General features: G+C 36.6%; 1 protein-coding gene across 1 annotated transcript; it reads right to left on the bottom strand.

The window, feature by feature from the left end:
• Positions 1–5,448: 5,448 nt before the first annotated feature.
• LOC125679344 (uncharacterized) lies at positions 5,449–9,200 on the bottom strand. The gene is made up of 3 exons (XM_048918499.2): positions 9,124–9,200; positions 8,701–8,776; positions 5,449–8,582 (listed from the first exon to the last, which is right to left on the bottom strand). The coding sequence occupies exon 3, from the start codon at positions 8,524–8,526 to the stop codon at positions 7,159–7,161; it is 1,368 nt and encodes a 455-aa protein (XP_048774456.2). The 5' UTR covers positions 8,527–8,582; positions 8,701–8,776; positions 9,124–9,200; the 3' UTR covers positions 5,449–7,158.
• Positions 9,201–20,515: the final 11,315 nt, after the last annotated feature.

Consider the following 20,515-nt stretch of genomic DNA (forward strand, 5'->3'; position numbering starts at 1 on the left):
TTTGAATCGGAGATTGTCATTGTCTAAGATATGGTCCCACACTAGTGACGCAGACGACATAATGACTACTGGTTTAGAAGTGGACCAAATGTTTTCACGATCCTGTGGACGGGATGCTGACTGGCGGTTTTAAAGTGACCATTTTCCCCCTTCTTCTTCTTCGAGAACTATTACTTCTTTCTTTTCGTTTGTTAGATAAACGTTTTTCATCGAAAAGAGTTTAGCTCCAACAATCAAGTTTGAATTTTGAGTCAAAGGCTATATAAGTCCTGAACATTATTTTTAATAAATCGTCAAACGACTCCCCAGTATTAATGCAAGGTGAAGATAACGAACAGTGATCAATCTCATAACTCCTACAAGCAATACAAAATACATAGTTGGGCAAACACGGACCCCTGGACATACCAGAGGTGGGATCAGGTGCCTAGGGGGAGAAAGCATCCCCCGTTGACCGGTCACACCCGCCGTGAACCCCATATCCTGATCAGGTAAACGGAGTTATCCGCAATCAAATCAGTGTGCCAAGAACGGTTTAACAATCGGTGTGAAACACGTCAGACGGCATTTGACCCAATGCGAGGTTGTATTGACGAACTAGATCGTTATAACGACCATAGAATTTGCGAAATGCTGAATTCAATCGAGACTGTTGAATTCCCTGTACCATCAACTTGTTTGTCAGTAGCTTACCTCGATTTAAAAACTGACTATACACAGAACAAGCTCTTGCATATCGAATCAGTTGAGATATAGAAACACCATATGCAGGTGATAATTGAATATTGCTACATAAATGTGGGAAGTTGACGATGGAGAAGCTGAAATCATCCCGTTTGTCATACAGTTGAGTTGTCAGTTTGCCGTTAATGTCTACTTTCAATAAAATATCTAAGTATGAAGCAGAAGTGAACGACTCTGTGGTGTCCTTTATTTCGAGCTCACAGGGATATGTCAAATCGACATATGAATGAAAGCTATCATTGTTAATAGACAAAACGTCATCGATATATCTAAAAGTCGAATTGAAGGTCACAGCGAGAGATTTTTTCTTCTCACGTTGAAGTTTTTGAATAAATTCTGCTTCATATGAATATAAAAACAGGTCAGCTAACAAAGGAGCACAATTCGTGCCCATGGGAATTCCAACAGACTGTTGGAAGACCTGATCACCAAAGACCACGAAGATATTGTCAATGAGGAACTCTAGCATATTTTTTATTTCAACTTCAGAGTACTTGTGCGTGGAATCAGAGTGATGTTGAACAAAGTAAGTTTTTGAATGACTGATCACTAGATATGAATATTTCCATTTTCCGTTTTTGTTGAAGAAGCAACTGTCTATGATGTCAAAAAGTCTAGTCTTTAATTTATCGTGAAGAATGGTCGTGTATAGTGTTGAAAAGTCATAGGTTTTAATGCTATTGATTTGGGGAAAATTCTGTGATTTCAAGTTTACTAAAAGTTCTTTAGAATTTTTTAGAATCCACATTTGATTAACACCACTTCTGGTATATGTAGTCGCACAGTAAGTTTGAAGTTTTTCCTTCACAGCTGTTAACATTTTCGTGAGGAGCAAAGATAGGGGCTTGGTAGAGCGCTTACTGGATCCAGCAATGTATCTTTGTTTGTAAGGGTTTTCATGTAGTTTAGGAATTCAGTATAGGTACGGTAACTCATATTCATTCGACCCATTGACTGGAATATTAAATGTGTCTAAAACTGAAGCATGGGTTTGAAGAATTTCGTCTTTTGAAAGGGCAGTTGGAGTATAAGTATGATTAACAAAAGTGGAATTAATGCCAATTTCGTTTAAAATACAGTTGTAATAATGAGCCTTACAAACAAAGACAATGTTGTTACTAGCTTTGTCAGCTGGAACCAAAACATATTCCTCATGTAACCTATCTAATTCTTTTATCACTTCTGGTTTACTAAACACAGAAGGATAGATGGTACGTACTTTTGTTTTCATGTGTCTAATGCGGGATTTTAATATCCCTCTTATGCCCTTAACCCACTCTGACAATGTATCAAGTTCTTCTTTTTCATATTTAGCCCATCGTCTAGCTTAATCTTCGACAGAACTCATAATAGAGATGAAGTTCTGTCGCCAATTAAAAGACCGAGGTTCTCTGTATTTAGGACCTTTAAGAATAAGTGATTTGAGGTCCTCATTTTCAACTATATCAACATCACCAGTAATGACATGTCCAGCTGGACTGTAGTTGAAAGAAGATGAAGAACAAGAACATGTTGGTGGATTACGTATACGATGGTCTATATCCAAGCACTGCAAAGTTTGTTTATAATTAAAAAGTTTGGATGCAATAGTAGAAGTATAGATGTAGGAAATACAGGGTGTAGACTTGAACTTGAAATAAGTTGGAATACACGACTGAACCCTTTTATGACGAAGAATGTTGCTTATGTTGACGGCATCTATTCCTTTGTTTGTAAATTTGAGCTTAAGAACTAACGGCATGATTTGGAAGGAATATCATCCATGGTCTGTGCTGGTTTATAGAGCCTGTGGTAGGCAACATCCATAATCATAGAGTTCAGTCTATATTCAGGTGTTGAAAAATCCAAGTATAAACTAGCCATAGCTTCTTCAAATAACGTATGTAAAACCCTCAATGGAATAGAGTAAAGTTTTGTACGAATGTGAATTTCACGTTGAATGAAGATTGATGATAAAATTCATTTTTTCGGGGCTCCTTGTTCTGTACATTGCGTCATCCTCGAGTCTGTTTCTTGTTAATTCAGGGCACAATTTTTCAATATTTCTCTTGTTATACGCATTGTTTAATCGCACATTGTCTATTTCAGAATCACCAGTCGGTGTCCTCGTTGTCCAATCCTGTTCCTGATGAGAGATTAAATCATGGTACGCGTGCATGGTGTCTTCTCCCATTGTTCCTGGCATGAATACTCTGACTAACTTGACGTCTGGTGCTAAAGTCAGTGTCGGTCTTGCCTGTCTTTTCTGCTCGATTGCAAATGGAATAATATTCCAGCATTGAACATGTCGGTATTCCAGACTTGTTTGATGCCACAGAAATCCCAGAATCAAGGCAACTACTACAAATTTTGGAGTCGTACATAGAATCGGGTGATTTCATTTTCATTTCGTTTTCATTTCGATCCTCTCCACTCCATTTCGAAAAGCTATATTTTCCGCGAAAAAAAAGATACGGGAACGTTTACTTCTTTGCTATGCATGGGACTGTTTGGGTCGTGTAAACTATGAACGTGAGGTACATGTATCACCGATTCTGAAGTAGTTATTTGAGGTCGACTAATACGACCTGTTGTCAATACATCATAATGCCGAAGATGAAGCAGACGAAATCTCGCTCTGGATAAGGATTGACGACACTTCCTGTTGATAAATGCAATCACAATTCCCATGATGATGAGGACTGAAACAAATGTCGCAATTAAAAGATAAATGTCCCAGGTTTTGGTCGAAATAAAATTTTCTGGGTGTAAATGATTGGCAGTTGTTGTCACATTTTCTCCCAAACCTGAATTCATTTTGACCTTTAAAAGCATATCTTATGATCAAAATGAACGAATTTCGAAATATCTTTTTTTTTTTATCTGAAAAGAAGAATATCAGTTACAAGTATGTCTATATCTGATGTCTGTACATGTGTGATGCTTTGTTGACTTTGAAAAACAAGCTGAATAATCGATCTTTATATAGTAACGTATGACATTATTTAATCATCACTCTTTCCTATAAATACTCAAATATGATTGGCTGAGAAAAGAACTAATACATTTATTGCAATATAGTGATTGTGTATAATTACTCGATTAAGGACATTAATATTTTTGATGTCAGTGCGACGATTTAGTTACTTCTGTATAGTGCTATATTGTATATCGTGACCGGTCGACAAGCGATGGTTACTCCTTCTAGGCACCTCATCCCACCTCTGGTGTGTCCAGGGGTTCGTGTTTGTCCAACTCTCTAATTTGTATTGCTTATTGAAGTTATGAGATTCACCACTGTTCGTTATCTTCACCTTTCATTCACAAAGACTGAAAAAATCATCCCCCGAGGGTAGAGTCCGAGATGGTTTAACTTTTCGAGGATAAACATGATATTTGATTAAACCGTCATTGTACCCGTTGTATGATGTAATGAATCCATAAAATTGGGTCTTTCATTAATTCTCATATATGAGGTGAAAAGGTGAAGATTACACACAATGATCAATGTCATATCTCCTATCACGAATATAGATTAGAGAGTTGGACAAACACAGGCCCCTTGATATGCCAGAGGTGGAACCAGGTGCCTTGAAGGAGGTATGACATAAAATAAAATTTGATAAGTGTATGACCGTTGTAACTTATTACAGAGTGAAAGGTGACGATAACGAACAGTCTGAGACGATGCGAAATCTGAAACACAAAATATGTTTCAAAAAGGCAACTGCTATAGATTGGTTCGATTATAACTTCAGGAATTACTTCAATGCAACTTACTTTAGATGCATGCATTTTATCCTAGGTCTATTGAAACTGAATCAGGAGGATGAGATAGATACAGCTTGTAGTTGAAGTTAAAATTGGAGAGTGCCACCTCTCGTAAACAAGAGTCCTCAAATATGTTCTTAACTACATATACATGTGATGTAATTACACGTGCATAGTGTGCATCAATTTTTTAAGTGTTGACATTTAAACAATGAAAGGTGAAGATAACGAACAGCGATCAATCTCATAACTCCTACAAGCAATACAAAATAGATAGTTAGGCAAACACGGACTCCTGGACACACAAGAGGTGGGATCAGGTGCCCAGAAGTAGTAAGCATCCCCTGTTGACCGGTCACACCCGCCGTGAACCCTTATCTTGATCAGTTAAACGGAGTTATCTGTAGTCAATATCAGTGTGCCAAGAACGGCCTAACAATCGGTATGAAACACTTCCGACAGCATTTGACCCAATTATAGGTTGCATTAACGAACTAGATCGTTATAACGACCATAGAATTTGCGAAAGGCTGACTTTAATCGAGACTGTTGAAACCTCGGTACCATCAACTTATTTGTCAGTATATGTAGCTTGCCTCGATTCCTTACTTTGTTGTTTTATCGGGTGATGAAGGTAGCAATGATCGCAGGGGAAAACTTACATAAATGTAGGATATCGAAATAAAAGTTCGAGTTATCAATCATTTACATTAGTTAGTACATTTATAATTTTAGCGAATTGCAAAACACGGCAAGACAAACATTTTTTGACATAATTCACTGAATTTATGGCGAAATACGGTCAGTGCAAACAACGGCCAGAACCAGTTATATCTAGTAAATTGACATTAAGTGTATTCCCTGGAGAGCATATTTAGGAACATTCTTATTCAAAACAAAATAATAAGATATTTCATTTTTATTAATCTATATTCCTCATGGAAGTATCGAAAATAATCACTCTAACTTACAAGAAATGCATCGGAGAAAATTGGCGCTTTTTAAAAAATTTCCTATAAGTTGGAAAAACATAGTACTGTGATTTTACTATGAAGTAAGTACAAAACAATTAGATTAAATAACATGATTTCCTTTAATACTTTCACAATCTATAGCTACAAAATGAAATGTAAATTTAACAATGTTAATATGTCTGAGGAAAACCTTCGAATGACACTGAATCAGTTTCTCCATGCAAAAATTATGTCCTAAGAAAAGCGAATAGAATTATAGATAATTTTTATCTAGATGCTAGTAACTCTCTTTAGGAAAAAATATATCAATCTAAAAAATTTAAGATAATAGAAAGCTATCCAGTGTATAGGGAGACAGTCCCTCAACACATTGTTTACCTGAGGGCAATGTTGAACTGTAAATAAGGTGTGTCCTACAGGTCGACATTGGTGGCTTTCCTATATCGTTTATATATACATGTATAATGCTTTCACATTTCATTTATATACAATGTCCATTATTTCATAGCTTTCTTATATCATTTGTACATTAGATAAATTTATTTAGTACATTATTACATATGCAAGGTGAAGATAACGAATAGTGATCAATCTCATAACTCCTACAAGCAATACAAAAATAGATAGTTGGGCAAACACGGACCCCTGGACACACCAGAGGTGGGACCAGGTGCCTAGGAGGAGAAAGCATCCCCTGTTGACCGGTCACACCCGCCGTGAGCCCCATATCCTGATCAGGAAAACGGAGTTATCTGTAGTCAATATTAGTGTGCCAAGAACGGCCTAACAATCGGTATGAAACACGTCAGACAGCATTTGACCCAATGCGAGGATGTATTGACGAACTAGATCATTATAACGACCATAGAATTTGCGAAAGGCTGACTTCAATCGAGACTGATGAAATCCCTGTACCATCAACTTGTTTGTCAGTAGCTTACCTCGATTTAAAAACTGACTATATATGTTTGATTCTAATAATTTGTACAGGTTTCAAATATAATTCATATCATATATTATTTATATACATTATAATATGTATTAATATATTTAGTATCAATTTATTTACTACATGATTTTCATAGTACACTATTTCGTAGCATTCATTTACATGTAATTATTTATTACGAACATTATTATGTGCGATGCATTATGATTTCAACACTTTCATGAAAAATCTATTGTTTAAGGTTTGTTTTGTTATGTGTATGTATTTCAAATAAAAGAGAAAGAAAAAAGACATTGATCACTCTTCATTATCTTCACATTTTCATAATATAGTTGGAAAGCGAGAGAAGTACACATTAGGAATGATACTTGATATGTCAACAAACTTTATTGCTTTATCTATTACAACTTTAAAAAAATCTACCAACTGCCAATTCGTTTTATAACATCAAATCCACTATCATATCTAATGCGCACTTTTCTAAAACATCATGTAATAATCATAACTTTGTTAGAATTTTCTTCTGTATGACATGTCATATAAGCCTTATATAATACTGTAATCCATGATCAACACACAACCTAGATCAGCTGAATTTTACCATGCTAATAATTGTAAATTTGTAACATGTTCTACAGGTCAGCGGTGGGTTTCCAATTAATACAAAGTTAATTACCGGATTTGGTGGATATTTCGTCTATTACATGATGAAATGTGCAATTCCACAAATAACAGGTGTTCTCAATTCGAAAAGGAGAGATTCCGGCGTCTCTCTTGTAGAAACTCTCCGAATTCCTGCAAAGACGGTAAAAGATTGTCTAAACCCGAATGGCGTTCGTTTTGACTGTTCGTTGTATCACCCTTTTTGTAACAAAGAACATCATTGTCTAAGAAATGGTCCCTCACTGGTGACGCAGACGATATCATTACTACTGGTTTGGAAGTGGACCAAATGTTTTCACGATCCTCTGGACGGGATGCTGACTTCCTAATGACTGGCGGTTTCGAAGCAACCCTAATTTTTCCAGATGTTCTTCCAGAACCTTTACTTCTTTCTGTGTGTTTGCTAGATGAATGTTTTTCATCAAAACGAATTGCACCGAAACCACCTGCATTTAGTTTTGTCTTACGTTGGAATTTTGAGTCAAAAGTTTCAATATAAAGCTTTCCTTTTGACAGACTGCAGCTATCTAAGTCCTGCACATTATTAAAATTTTCGTCGAACGGGTCTTCAATACTATTCAATGATTTCACATTGAATGAGGACTGATGATCAAATTCATCTAGAGGCTTTCTTTTGGGACTCCTTGTTCTGTATACTGCGTCATCCTCGAGTCTATTTCTTGTCAATCCAGTATGCAATTCGTCAATATTTCTGTTGTTGTACGAGTCATTTAATCGCACATTGTAATTTTTAGAATCACCAGTCGGTGTGCTCTTTGTCCAATCCTGTTCCTGATGATAGATTAAATCATTGTATGCGTCCGCACTGTCTTCGTCCATTGTTTCTGGCATAAGTACTCTGACTAACTTGACGTCTGGTGCTAAAGTCAATGTCGGTCTTGCTTGTTTTTTCTGTGTTCTGTCGCCAGTGGAATGATATTTCGGCATTGAACATGTCGGTATCCCAGTCTTGTTTGATATCACAGAAATCCCAGAATCAAGGCAACTACTACAACTTTCGGAATCATACATAGAATTAGATGATCTTGTTTTCATTCCAATCCTCTCCAATCCATTAGGAACAGCCCTTTTTTCTGCGAAAAAAGAGACGGGGGCGTTTACTTCTTTGCTATACACGGGACTATTTGGGTCGTGTAAATTGTGCACATGATGTATCATCGATTCTGAAGTAGCTATTTGGGGTCGCCTTCTACGACCTGTTGTCAATACGTCGTGGTGTCGAAGATGAAGGAGACGGAATCTCGCTCTGGATAAGGAATGACGACATTTCCTGTTGATAAACGCCATCACAATTCCCATGATTATGAGGACTGACACAAATGTCGCAATTAGAAGGTAGGTGTCCCTGGTTTGGGTCGGAATCGAATTGTCTGGGTGTGGATAAAAGGCAGTTGTTGTCCCATTCTCTCCCAAATTTGGATTCATTTTGATCTAAGCATATCTTATGATCAAAATGAACAAATTCCCAAGTGTCCCTTTTTCTGAAAAGAAGAATATCAGTTATATCTATAAATGATGTCTATAAATATGTGACCACCATTTAAATTACTCTTTCATCAGATCTCGTATATAAGGTATGACATAAAAGGGATATATTACCTGAGTCAAATTGATGACAGTATGCCTGTTGTAAGTTTTGAAATGAATTATTTTGGGGTCTGAGACAAAGCGTCATCTGAAATATATACAAGCAAATTGTATGATAAAAAACTTCAATTTCCACGCCACAGTTATATTTCATGCCGGGCCTGTTGAAACTGAATCAGGGGGATGAGATAGATACAGCTTGTATTATAGTTGAAGGTCAAACTGGAGAGTGCAACTCTCACAAAGAACAGTCAACAGAAGTGTTCTTAACTACATGTGATAGCATTATACGTATATAGTATGCATTAATTATTTGAGTGTTGTTCTTATATGATATGATATATAAGAAAGTGCGCGGGCGCGTGTGTGCGCGTATTTTTAAAGCTGGAAATGTAAGAAAAGGAAATTTTCACTACATAATAAATTTCTACATACCTGTAAAATTGATATCAGAGAAAATGTATTCATTTTTTCCTGCGATGAAATTGGACGCTACCCCAGCTGGACTAACGGGCACGCTGTACTTGAGATGATAGTGATCCCTAACGATTCAACAGATGTCGAGATTTGTCTACCAACATGTGAATGTATGAATCGTTGAATGAGTCACTCAAGTTCAACGGCTCTAAGTATGTAATGTTTGAAATCGATACAGATTTATGTATATACGCAACCTCCGATCAGGGATAGAAGACGTTCCTTTGTGTGGTCGTGGGACAGTCTTTTAACACGATGTAAGAGACGATCGAACACAGCCACAGTAGGTCCTTTTTACAATCATCTTCACCGATTTTGTTACATGTGATTCGGGGTTGAACAGTCCAAGGTATGATAATATGTCACTGAAAATTTAAATATTGGAGATTTCAAATTCCCCGAAATATTATTTAATCCCCCCAACATTTCATCTACAACAGGATCAGGATCTGATGACCCCAAAACAAAGTTTATACTTAGTTAATGTGCAATTATTGTCATGATTCCTGAAAACGATCTTGCGAATAAAATCACATGTAGGCTTTAAAACGTTTCCTCATCTGCAATTTCAATCAGTTCTTATAGGGTAGATTACTCTTATAGTAATCAAAATACCAACAGATTTAGTGTATCGTACTTTGAATGTACTATGTTGTCGTATTGATATAAAAAAAAAAAAGGTAAATCTTTAAAATGTGGTTAACATTAGTTTTGGAATGATACAGGGATGAGTGGCTGTTCAATGCTTTACGTTCCTTCGATTTATTTTTGATTGATTGTTTTACGTCCCGCTGAGAATTTTTCAATCATACTGAGACGTCACCAGCTGTAGCTGAAGTATCACAAACTTAGACCTATGCATAGCGCTCCGTGTCGTAGCTGTATCGTGCCAACGCCTGCCGCGAAACGGGACCTCCGTACTTAAAGTCATATCCGAAAGACCCGTGATTCTCACGTCTAACTGTCGAGAGTTTGGCGAAGTAGCAATCACTACCTATGATAACTCTAAGATTTGACGCGGCCATTGCACGAGAGGAGCTCGAACTCACGACCTCCGGTTACGAAGCGAACGCTCTACAATTGAGTTTCGAAGATTTGTGAATCGTAAATACGTTACCACTTGTATACAGTATGATGAAAAGTTAAAACTAAGGGTTGGTCAATGTTTCATTGGTATAGGTAACGAACAAACTCCTTATTGTCTCAGGACTTGTCCCGGCCTCACGTTCACTCTCAGAGAATCGAATAAACAAAGCGACTGGGTAGCTTTGTGTGGCTGTACTGATACCCTTTGCCTCAAGTTAACATTTGCTTTGTGATTTGAAGGTCGTGGATTAGACCCTCGTGCCTTTGTTGTATCGGACCTTAGATGAAAAATAGGTATTGACTTTTTCACTAAACGTCCAGCATTTTAAACTGAGAGTCACGAATCATCATGCAGGCGTGAGTGAGAACGATAAAGAAACCATACTCTATGGCCTTTAGTTCAAATATTTGTGGTACTTCACCTACAGGTGTCACATTGGTTGAGTAAGAAGTTTCTCTTTGAATAAAAACTATTATTATACTGAATGTTTATTTTAGCTTTTATCTAAAGATTCGCCAAGAAATATGCATGTTACTTAGCAACAAAAACAAGTGAAGAATGTTTGGTTGGTTGATTGTATATTGTTTAATTTTTCACTTATATAGAGACGTCGCCCTCGCTGGTGAAGGACCCCATGGGAAAAGAATGTTTTAGGACTATGTTTTGCGCGATATTAAACTAAACACACTAAAGGCATTGTTTCGCATGATATTTCCAAGAATCCTGATCAGGTTTTTGTTTTATTTATTCATTTTATTCTACAACGTCTAAGTATCATACAATGACATGTATTGACATTTATTCAGCCAATGCTACATGTAGTTCAGGACTACAATATTCACTGGACTCGGAGGATATAGTGAAATTTGTACTTTGAAGGTAGCTAAAGCATCGTATTGTCCGAGAAAATGTCAATGATTGTTCTATTATTCGATTATTCAAAACATCGACCATGTTTGTTTACAGCTATAGTGCAAGACCTTGTGAAAGTGATTACGCGAATTTTCAATGTACTGTCAAATATATTTTTATACCTCAGTATGAAAATTCTATGCAACGCGTAATCTGATTGGTCTAGACAGTCACATGCTAGGGATGATAAAACTTCATATATCCCTCTCAAACATCATATCTCTCCATCATATTACATCCCTTCGACAGTTTCATGCATTTTCCATAAATTTTACGTCGAGATAGAGGTAGTTTATTGTGACGTCACAATAAGTCCGAGTCATTGTTCTTTCATAGTTCGTAAGGCACATAATATGCGGGTCTCTGATATGAAAGGTGAAGATAACGAACGGTGATTTTTGCTTTGGTAAATAGATCTTCATATCTCCCTCACTATCATGCAATTAATGTATAATAAATAACCCATGTATCAATTTTGGTCCGATGTTGCAAAAATCAAATGTTAACTTCACCTCAAAGGTACATGGGTGAACATAACGTTCCATTTTTTAGTTTGTTTGTTAAACAATCAATCAATAGGATACATTCACTCAAAAAACACCACCACAACAACAACAACAGCAAACGGATATTACTCTAACATGTAGGATGGAAATAAGGAACAGTGATCAATCTCATAACTCGTACAAGGAATACAAAATAAATAGTTTGACGAACACGGACACAGGAACCTAAGCTTGTTATCTTAGCTTGAAGGCAATGTCCCCGGTTTCTTGTAGAATACTAAACTTTTCTTAATTATCATGACATTTCTCTTTACATTTAATATCTCTGCATGGGGCTCGGGGATAGACGTCTTTATAGGATGACTTGACCACCAACTGAAATAACAACATTGACGTTTCAGAGCTGCCAGACGATTTTACAAAAAAAATCATTATCATCCAAAGTCAATAAAACGTAATTTTCTAAAATTTCGGCTTGAGCATCACTGAAGAGACATCATTTGTCGAAATGCACATCTGGTGCATCAAAATTGGTACTGTATAAGTTTTACAATATACATGTTGATGTTGCCGATAATGAATTAAGAAATTATTTCATGTGTACATATATATATAGTAAATCGTTCAAACCAATTAAATGCGATGAATTTGTGCCGCTGTAGGCTTGTTGGCTACATAAAATTTTGAAGTTTATGTCAACCGATAGGTGGCGAGAGAGTCTTAAATGGTACCTTCTTAAATACTAAATTTTGTATAATACGCGGCGATCGCCATCTCAAAATTCTCTTTTACAGAACCTATACGAAGTTTCTCTCAGGTTAACTCGGCTTGTTTTCATAAATGGCATCTTAACTTTTTAAAATCAAGATATATCAATTATGCTCTTATAAAATTGTCTTTCCATTTCAGAATTCAAGCATTTTTTTTTTTGGGGGGGGGGGGGGGGGGAGAGTGGTCATTGGAACCCAGCATGGTGTTGTCCGGTAAGAGCTTGTCGTTGCTTTTTCCCAAACCGTTATACAGGTTAAGGAGTTGTTTTTGGTTTTTAGTTTTTAGTTTGTTGGATCTCAGCCAATAAAAAAGCTCGGAAACATGAATACTACTCTAACATGAGAGGTGAAGATAACAGACAGTGATCAATTTCATAACTCGTACAAGGAATATGAAATAAAGAGTTCGGCAAACACGGACCCCTGTATACACCAGAGGTCGGATCAGGTGCCCAGGAGGAGAAAGCATACCCTGTCGACCGGTCACAAGCGCAGTGAACCCTATATCTTGAGTAAACAGAGTAGTCCGTAGTCAAAATCAGTGTGCCAAGAACGTCCTAGCAATCGGTATGAAACACGCCTGACAGCATTTGACCCAATGATAGGTTGTATTGGCAAACTAGATCTTCATATCGACCATAGAATTTGCAAACTGCTGACTTTCAAAGGAGACTGTTGAAACTCCTGTAACATCAACTTTGTCAGTAACCTGCCTTGATTTAAAAACTGATCTAAAGCGCGTGACATAAAGGAAGAACAAGGGTAACTAAAAAGAGAAATAACATATAACTGTTGAAAAATTGTAGACATAGATTAGCACAAAAATAGCAATGAATTTGTTAAAGGATCTGTGAGGTGTGGAAAAAACCAAGTGATATGTACATGAAAATAAAAGTACGTTAGATATTAACGGCAAACTGACAACTCAACTGTATCACAAACGAGATGATTTCAGCTTCTGCATCGTCAACTTCCGATATTTATGTAGCAATATTCCATTATCACCTGCATATGGTGTTCATATATCTCAACTGATTCGATATACAAGAGCTTGTTCTGCGTATAGTCAGTTTCTAAATCGAGGTAAGCTACTGACAAACAAGTTGATGGTACAGGGGTTTCAACAGTCTCGATTGAAGTCAGCATTTCGCAAATTCTATGATCGTTATAACGATCTAGTTCGCCATTACAACATATCATTGGGTCAAATGCTGTCGGAAGTGTTTCATACCGATTGTTAAGCCGTTCTTGGCACACTGATTTTGACTGCGGATAACTCCGTTTGCCTGATCAGGATATAGGGCTCACGGCTGTTTGACGTGTTTCATACCAATTATTTGGCCGCACTTTACATATTGATAGGGCCCGTGACGGATGTGACCTGTCGACAGGGGATGCTTACTCCTCCTAGGCACCTGATCCCATCTCTTCCGTGTCCAGGGGTCCGTGTTTGCCCAACTATCTATTTTTTAATGCTTATAGGAGTTATGAGATTGATCACTGTTCGTTATCTTCACCTTGCATATGTAAGGTAAACAATTCAAAAAGATGAGTTTTAGAAACGTTTTAAAACGTTCGAGTCTCGGATCATGCCTCCTTTCAACAGTGGACTATGCCAGAGCGTCGTAACATCCAAAAGCTCAGTAAGAGACTAGGGGTATTCCGAGCAAAACGAGGCAACAGGTAAATAATGATAATAATACCTTATTTCAAGAAGGTGACCTCCCCAGGGCCTTCCATTTGATACCTACAATTATATAAAGAATGGTCACTTAAAACAGAGTCTCAAAACATGAACACAAAGTTATGTAACAAGATTCAGTCTATATCATTTAATGTGATTGAATATCCGTGATAAATAATCACAAATTGCAATGTTCCAGATTGCGATTAAACGACAAATGCATAGAATCTATCAATGCCTGCTTAAATAGTGGAACGGCAGCTGATAATGTATTTTTAAACATCATTTTTTAGAAATATGTTGAGACTGAGAAAGCCTTATGCGTTGTGTTAATTTGTTCCACATGTTCACACCTGAGTATTGTAAAGAGGCCTTGGATAATTGCGTGTTAAACTTTGGTAATCGAAGATCGTGATTTGATTGAGAACGCAGACGATAAGAAGCAGAGGATTGAAATACTCACCAAAATAATCGGGAGCGAAACCGCGAAAAAAATTTAATAATAAGATATATTTGTGTAAATCAATTACCTCATAAACTGTCAGCCAACCAATTTCTCAAAGAATGGTTTAGAAGAGGAATCTGGACTTGCATCCAAAATTATTCTTGCAGCTCTATTCTTTCCATACCAAGTTTGGATGTATTACCCCAAATAGTCAGGCAGTAGTTAATAGATGGCAGAATATATGCACTGTAATAGAGCTTTCTGGTATGTAATGGTAGAAACTTTTTTTATCCTGCATATTGTGAATAATTTGTAGTTTACATTTTTGCATACTGAGTCAATGTGATTGGTGTAAAGTAATTCATCATCAATGTGTACACCAAGAAGCTTCTCAGTCTGAACATTTTCAATTGAATTATTTCTGGCAACAAGTTTTAATTTCGGTCGTCCTCCACCTTTGATTTTCTTTGCTGTGTACCCATAAGCATACATTTTGTTTTATTTACGTTTAGCACTATTTAATTCTGAGAGCACCAGTTCTCAATGTCACAAATATCTGAATTGAGTACATTTTCTAAACATCTCGTTCTATGACCATTAGAGTGTAGAGTAACATCGTCGGCAAACATGTCAACATTTGAATTATTTACATACAATGGAAGGTCATTTATGTATAATAAAAATAAGAGAGGACCCACAATAGAACCTTGTTGAACACCTGCTGTGACAGACAAGATATCAAAAACATATGTTCCAATTTTTACACATTATTTCCTGCTATCAAGATATGATTTAAACCACTTAATAGCCATGTGATCAAATTGGTATTGAATTAATTTCTCTACAAGAATATCGTGATTCACTAAACCAAATGCTTTACTGAAATCTATAAATGTAATACAAATTAGCTCATCACGATCCATTCCATCTAGACAACTTTCTGTCAGTTTTGGAAGTGAAATTTGACAAGAGTGAAGTTCTTTAAATCCTAATTGGAATTGTGTTAATAGATTAAAAAAAACTGTAGTAAAATTTCGTATATATGTTTTGCAACATGTTTTTCTATCAATTTTGATAGAGTTGGTAAAATAGGAATTGGACGATAATTATTTGGGTCTGCCTTGTCACCCTTCTTATAAATAGGTGTTACTTTGGCTTGTTTTAGAACTGTTGGAAACACACCACTTAGAATGCTAGTATTAATAAGGTGAGTTACTGGTGCACATGCATTTCTATATCTAGACGAAATTTTCAAGAGGCGTGGACCAATGAAATCAACACCAGCTAATTTATTATTGTCAAGATAATTTAACTAATGCATAATGGATTTGAAAACGGTAAGAAGCAACTGAGACCAGATCCGGAAATCAGCAAGTAGTCATTGTAATGATTGAATATTGTTTAACGTCCCTCTCAAGAATATTCCACTCATATGGAGACTTTACCACTGCCCGTGAAGGACTGCAAAATTTAGACCTATGCTCGGCGCTTATGGCCAATGAGCAGGGAGGGATCTTTATCGTGCCACACCTGCTGTGACACGTCCCGTGCTTATGCGGTCTCATTCGAAGGACCGACCGTTTAGTCGCCTCTTACGACAAGCAATTAGGGGGTACTGAGGATCTAATCTAACCCGAATCCCCATGGGATGCCATTCTAATGAAATAAGCACTAGAGTGATATAGTCATGCTTACTAATATTTTATGTTTCCACAATTTGCAATCCTGAGGTTGTCTTAGTACAGTGACGCTTTAAAACTTGATTTTTAAAACGAAATGTTGAATTAAATATCACCCATTGTCAATATTCTATAGCATATACAATGAGCTCAGATGGTTGGTATTTTCTAACATGGCATCATACCGGTATGTATTTTTGTTTTCTGAGCTTGTAGAAAATGCTTCCCCAGGCTTCTTGTATAATGCTAAACCTTTCTTAATTATCATGACATTTCTCTTTACATTTAATATCTCTGCATGGGGCTCGGGGATAGACGTCTTTATAGGGTGACTTGACCACCAACTGAAATAACAACATTGACGTTTCAGAGCTGCCAAACGATTATACAATTTTTTTCATTATCACCCAAAGTCAATAAAATCGTGATGATGACAATAATGAATTACGAAATCATTTCAAATCTATAGTAAACTGTTAAAACCAATTAAATGCGATGTTGTTGATGCTGTGGGTTTGTTGGCTACATAAAACTTTTGAAGTATATATTGACTGATAGGTGGCGAGAGAGTCTTAAATGGTACCGTGTAATCCAATTTTGTATAATATGTGGCGATCGCCATATCGAAATTCTCCGTTACAGAACCTATACGAAGTTTCTCTCAGGTTAACTCGGCTTGTTTTCATAAATGGCATCTTAATTTTTATAAATAAGATATTAATTATGCTCTTATCAAATTGTCTTTTCATTTCAGAATTCAAGCATTTTTGTTGGGAGTGATCAATAGAACCCACCATGGTGTTGTCCGGGTAAGAGCACTCGTTGCTTCTCTCAGACCGCTGTACAGGTTAATGAGTGTTCTAGTAATCTCAGCGACATTCGTCAAGGCTGGATATTTGTCGGATGCCTCTTCCGAATCTTAGACACTGACTCGATCCTTTGGCCGCTTGTTACGATTAAAATGGGTTAAACTAAATTTCTCGCCCGCTTTAACTTTTCGCCCTAAACATCTTATTAACTCCCTACCACTACGAAACTTGTATTTCTTACCTTTACATCCCACCTCTGGTGTGTCCAGGGGTCCGTGTTTGCCCAACTATCTATTTTGTATTGCTTGTAGGAGTTATGAGATTGATCACTGTTCGTTATCTTCACCTTGCATAATGTAAATCCCACAGTAAGTCAAGTTGGTCAGTTTCGAAGCCGTCATAAATGACCACCATTTATATTTAAACCTTCTCAACACTGAAGAGTTCCAACAGTCTAGTATTTCATAAATGACAATTACTTTACACAAAGCAAGCATGAAAATCAAAAGCAATATTTAAAAGAAAACAGTGTATGTTTTATCCAATCTATTTAAGGCATCTTTAAAAAGTTATGTACCTCCAGACAGTTTTCTGAACTAAATGATAGTACAAACTATCATGAAATAGATTATTGGAACTTTTCAGTGTTTAGAAGGTATGAAATTAAATGGTGGCCATTTGCTACGGCTTCGAAAATAACTACACTGTACTTTGATTGGCTGTGAGATTCATCGAACGGCAATGTTAGCTATTCGATGGCAATTCATTTGCAATTCATTGAGATTGTATGTGCATTTTCGATGCATTCTCTTCAATCCACGTGCTCGTTTATCAATCCCCTTGGGGTCATTAGTTCAGATATTTTTTCTTTAAAATATTTCCCATTGCCTACTAATTAATGACATGGATTAACAGTCAAAATATCGGTGTAAAGCTACACACAATTAAAGTATATGCAAGTTCTAAATACAATATTATGGACATGGGGTTACCTACATCATTTCGTATTACAGAAAGATATCGGATGCTCCGTTCTTATTTCGTCAACATCTCTTTCAAGATCGGCATGTCTTTCTGTCTTAAACATCTAAGAGTCACGTGAATACGGTTTTTGATTTGTAATTGTGAAAATATTACGCTAGTTTGATTAGTTTTCTGAATGTTTTATAGGACATGCATATACAAAAAATCATATTTGTCGACATTTTGAAGGACAAAGGGATTGGGACTTCGGCAACCGTTTCAGTTTCATGGAACCCCTACTCCGAGTCGGAGTGACATTAGTTGACCTCGAGCCCCTCAATGAAAACCAAAACCGGTCAAGTTTCCCATGCAAGAAGGTAAAGTTAGCCCTCTGGTATACAGCATCTTTACGCTGCAGAATCATGACCCCCTTCCCTTTGTCTTGGAAATCTTCAGACCAAGTCTGGGACTTGGTCTGGGGACTTAAATGACAGGTGTTTTGATTTATGGGGCATCTTCACCAACCACCTCCCCGGACTTTATCCCCGTGGCACTGCGACTCCCTAAGAGTTTACGGAGGACTTTCCCAACCTACATCGAGTCCTAGCCCCGTGAGACAGGCCAACTTACCTACGCTGATTAAACAATTTAGGGCCATTCTGATCCAAAATCACGACACCCTTATAGGTGCAACGTCAAATGACTCGACGTCCCACGCATTACGTAAAAGTTAGTCTTTTTATCCGAAAGACCAATGATTCTCACTTCTAAATGCCGAGCGTATGGTGAAGGAGCAATCACTACCTATGTTGGATAGATGTGGGCATGGTATATGTGGGGCTCTAACTCACGACCTCCCGGTTAGCTCTAACACTGAGCTACCGCGACCGGTTAAATGAAATCGAAATAAATTTTAATGATTTCATTTGAATATTTATAAGGTGTCCGAGGCAGAGCTCCAGAAGGAACATTATATTGTGTATTTTTATATATTGATTTTTACATTGTATGCTTAACAGGAGGGGGGTCCTTAAGATGAAAATACGTCATTTTAAGTTTCCATGGTATCCTGATGTGGTTTATCTTCTTTGATTTTATAATTTGATAAACGCAATAATATTGAGCGTTGAATTTTTCTGTAACAATGATTTTATTCGTATTTTATTAAAACTTATCCCACGGTAATACAGTCATGACGATTACATGTATTGTTCTTCTAAAATTCATATTGTCATTAAATATTTTGAATACCTCGCAGAATTTAAAGACCGCGATGTTATATTAGTTTTATTAACAGAGACGTCATGGACAGGGACTATCGATTTTTTTATGACGGGAAAATCTGTTCCTAGTGTCTAGACAGCACCCCCCAACGGGGGTGTGGGGTTAGAGCTAGAAAGAAATATTTGGGTAAATAAATTTGTAGGGAGATCGTTATTGTTATTTGTGTAGATAATAAACTTCCGAAAACAATTAATATTGTGTTGATGATTTTTTCGATTAACTGCCAGACTGGGGGAAATACCAATGATTGAAAGTTCATTGGTTGTAAACAATTATCATGACAACAAATAGTCCTGTTACCATATGGACATTTTAAACAGATAATGGTAAGTTGTTGTCACTTAAAGATTATTTCAGTTAAGTCTTTTTGACTAGATAACTCCTCTTACCAGAAAAGACCAACACATGACAAAAAGACCAAAAGTGGAATGAATGCCAAGTTTATATAATACAGTTGTAATAATGAGCCTTACAAACAAAGACAATGTTGTTACAAGCTTTGTCAGCTGGAATCAAAACATATTCCTCATGTAACCTATCTAATTTTTTTTTATCACTTCTGGTTTACTAAACACAGAAGGATAGATGGTACGTACTTTTGTTTTGATGTGTCTAATTGATATTCCTCTTACACTTTTAATCCATTCTAACAAGGTATCAATTTATTCTGTTTCATATTTAGCCCATCGTCTGGCATAATTTTCGACAAAATTCGTAATGAGATCCCGTTTTTTACGCTCAATTAGGCAGTTTTTCATTTAACAAGCACACATAACTGTCAGCTATGATTAGTGACCTCAGGTACATCGATTTTGGAAGTGGATGGGTGGGGACAAATGGAGAAAATAGTTGTCTTCATGTTTATATGAAAATTCTTGATTAGCAAAAAAGCAGTTCTGCCCATAGTTCCAAAATCGCAAAGGGTGGGGGTGGGGGGGGGGGGGTACATGTAGAAATTCCTACTACTATATTCATGAGCTTGCTATCAGTTAATCTTAAAATTATGAATATTCATAAAGCGAGTATCTTTTAAAAAAAAGTTGTTGTAATGCGTATACATTTAATGGCAATTAGTGGTGTGAAAATCAATTTCAAATCTGATAAGTTTTGACAACACAATATTTGAACCACGAGAGAAAAAAAAAATTCCGGCATATACAAATTTGTCCACATAATATTGCACAGCGAGGATCCCGTTCGGTAAGTCAATA

The sequence above is a fragment of the Ostrea edulis genome, chromosome 2, assembly GCF_947568905.1.
Source record: "Ostrea edulis chromosome 2, xbOstEdul1.1, whole genome shotgun sequence".
NCBI classification, from domain to species: domain Eukaryota; kingdom Metazoa; phylum Mollusca; class Bivalvia; order Ostreida; family Ostreidae; genus Ostrea; species Ostrea edulis.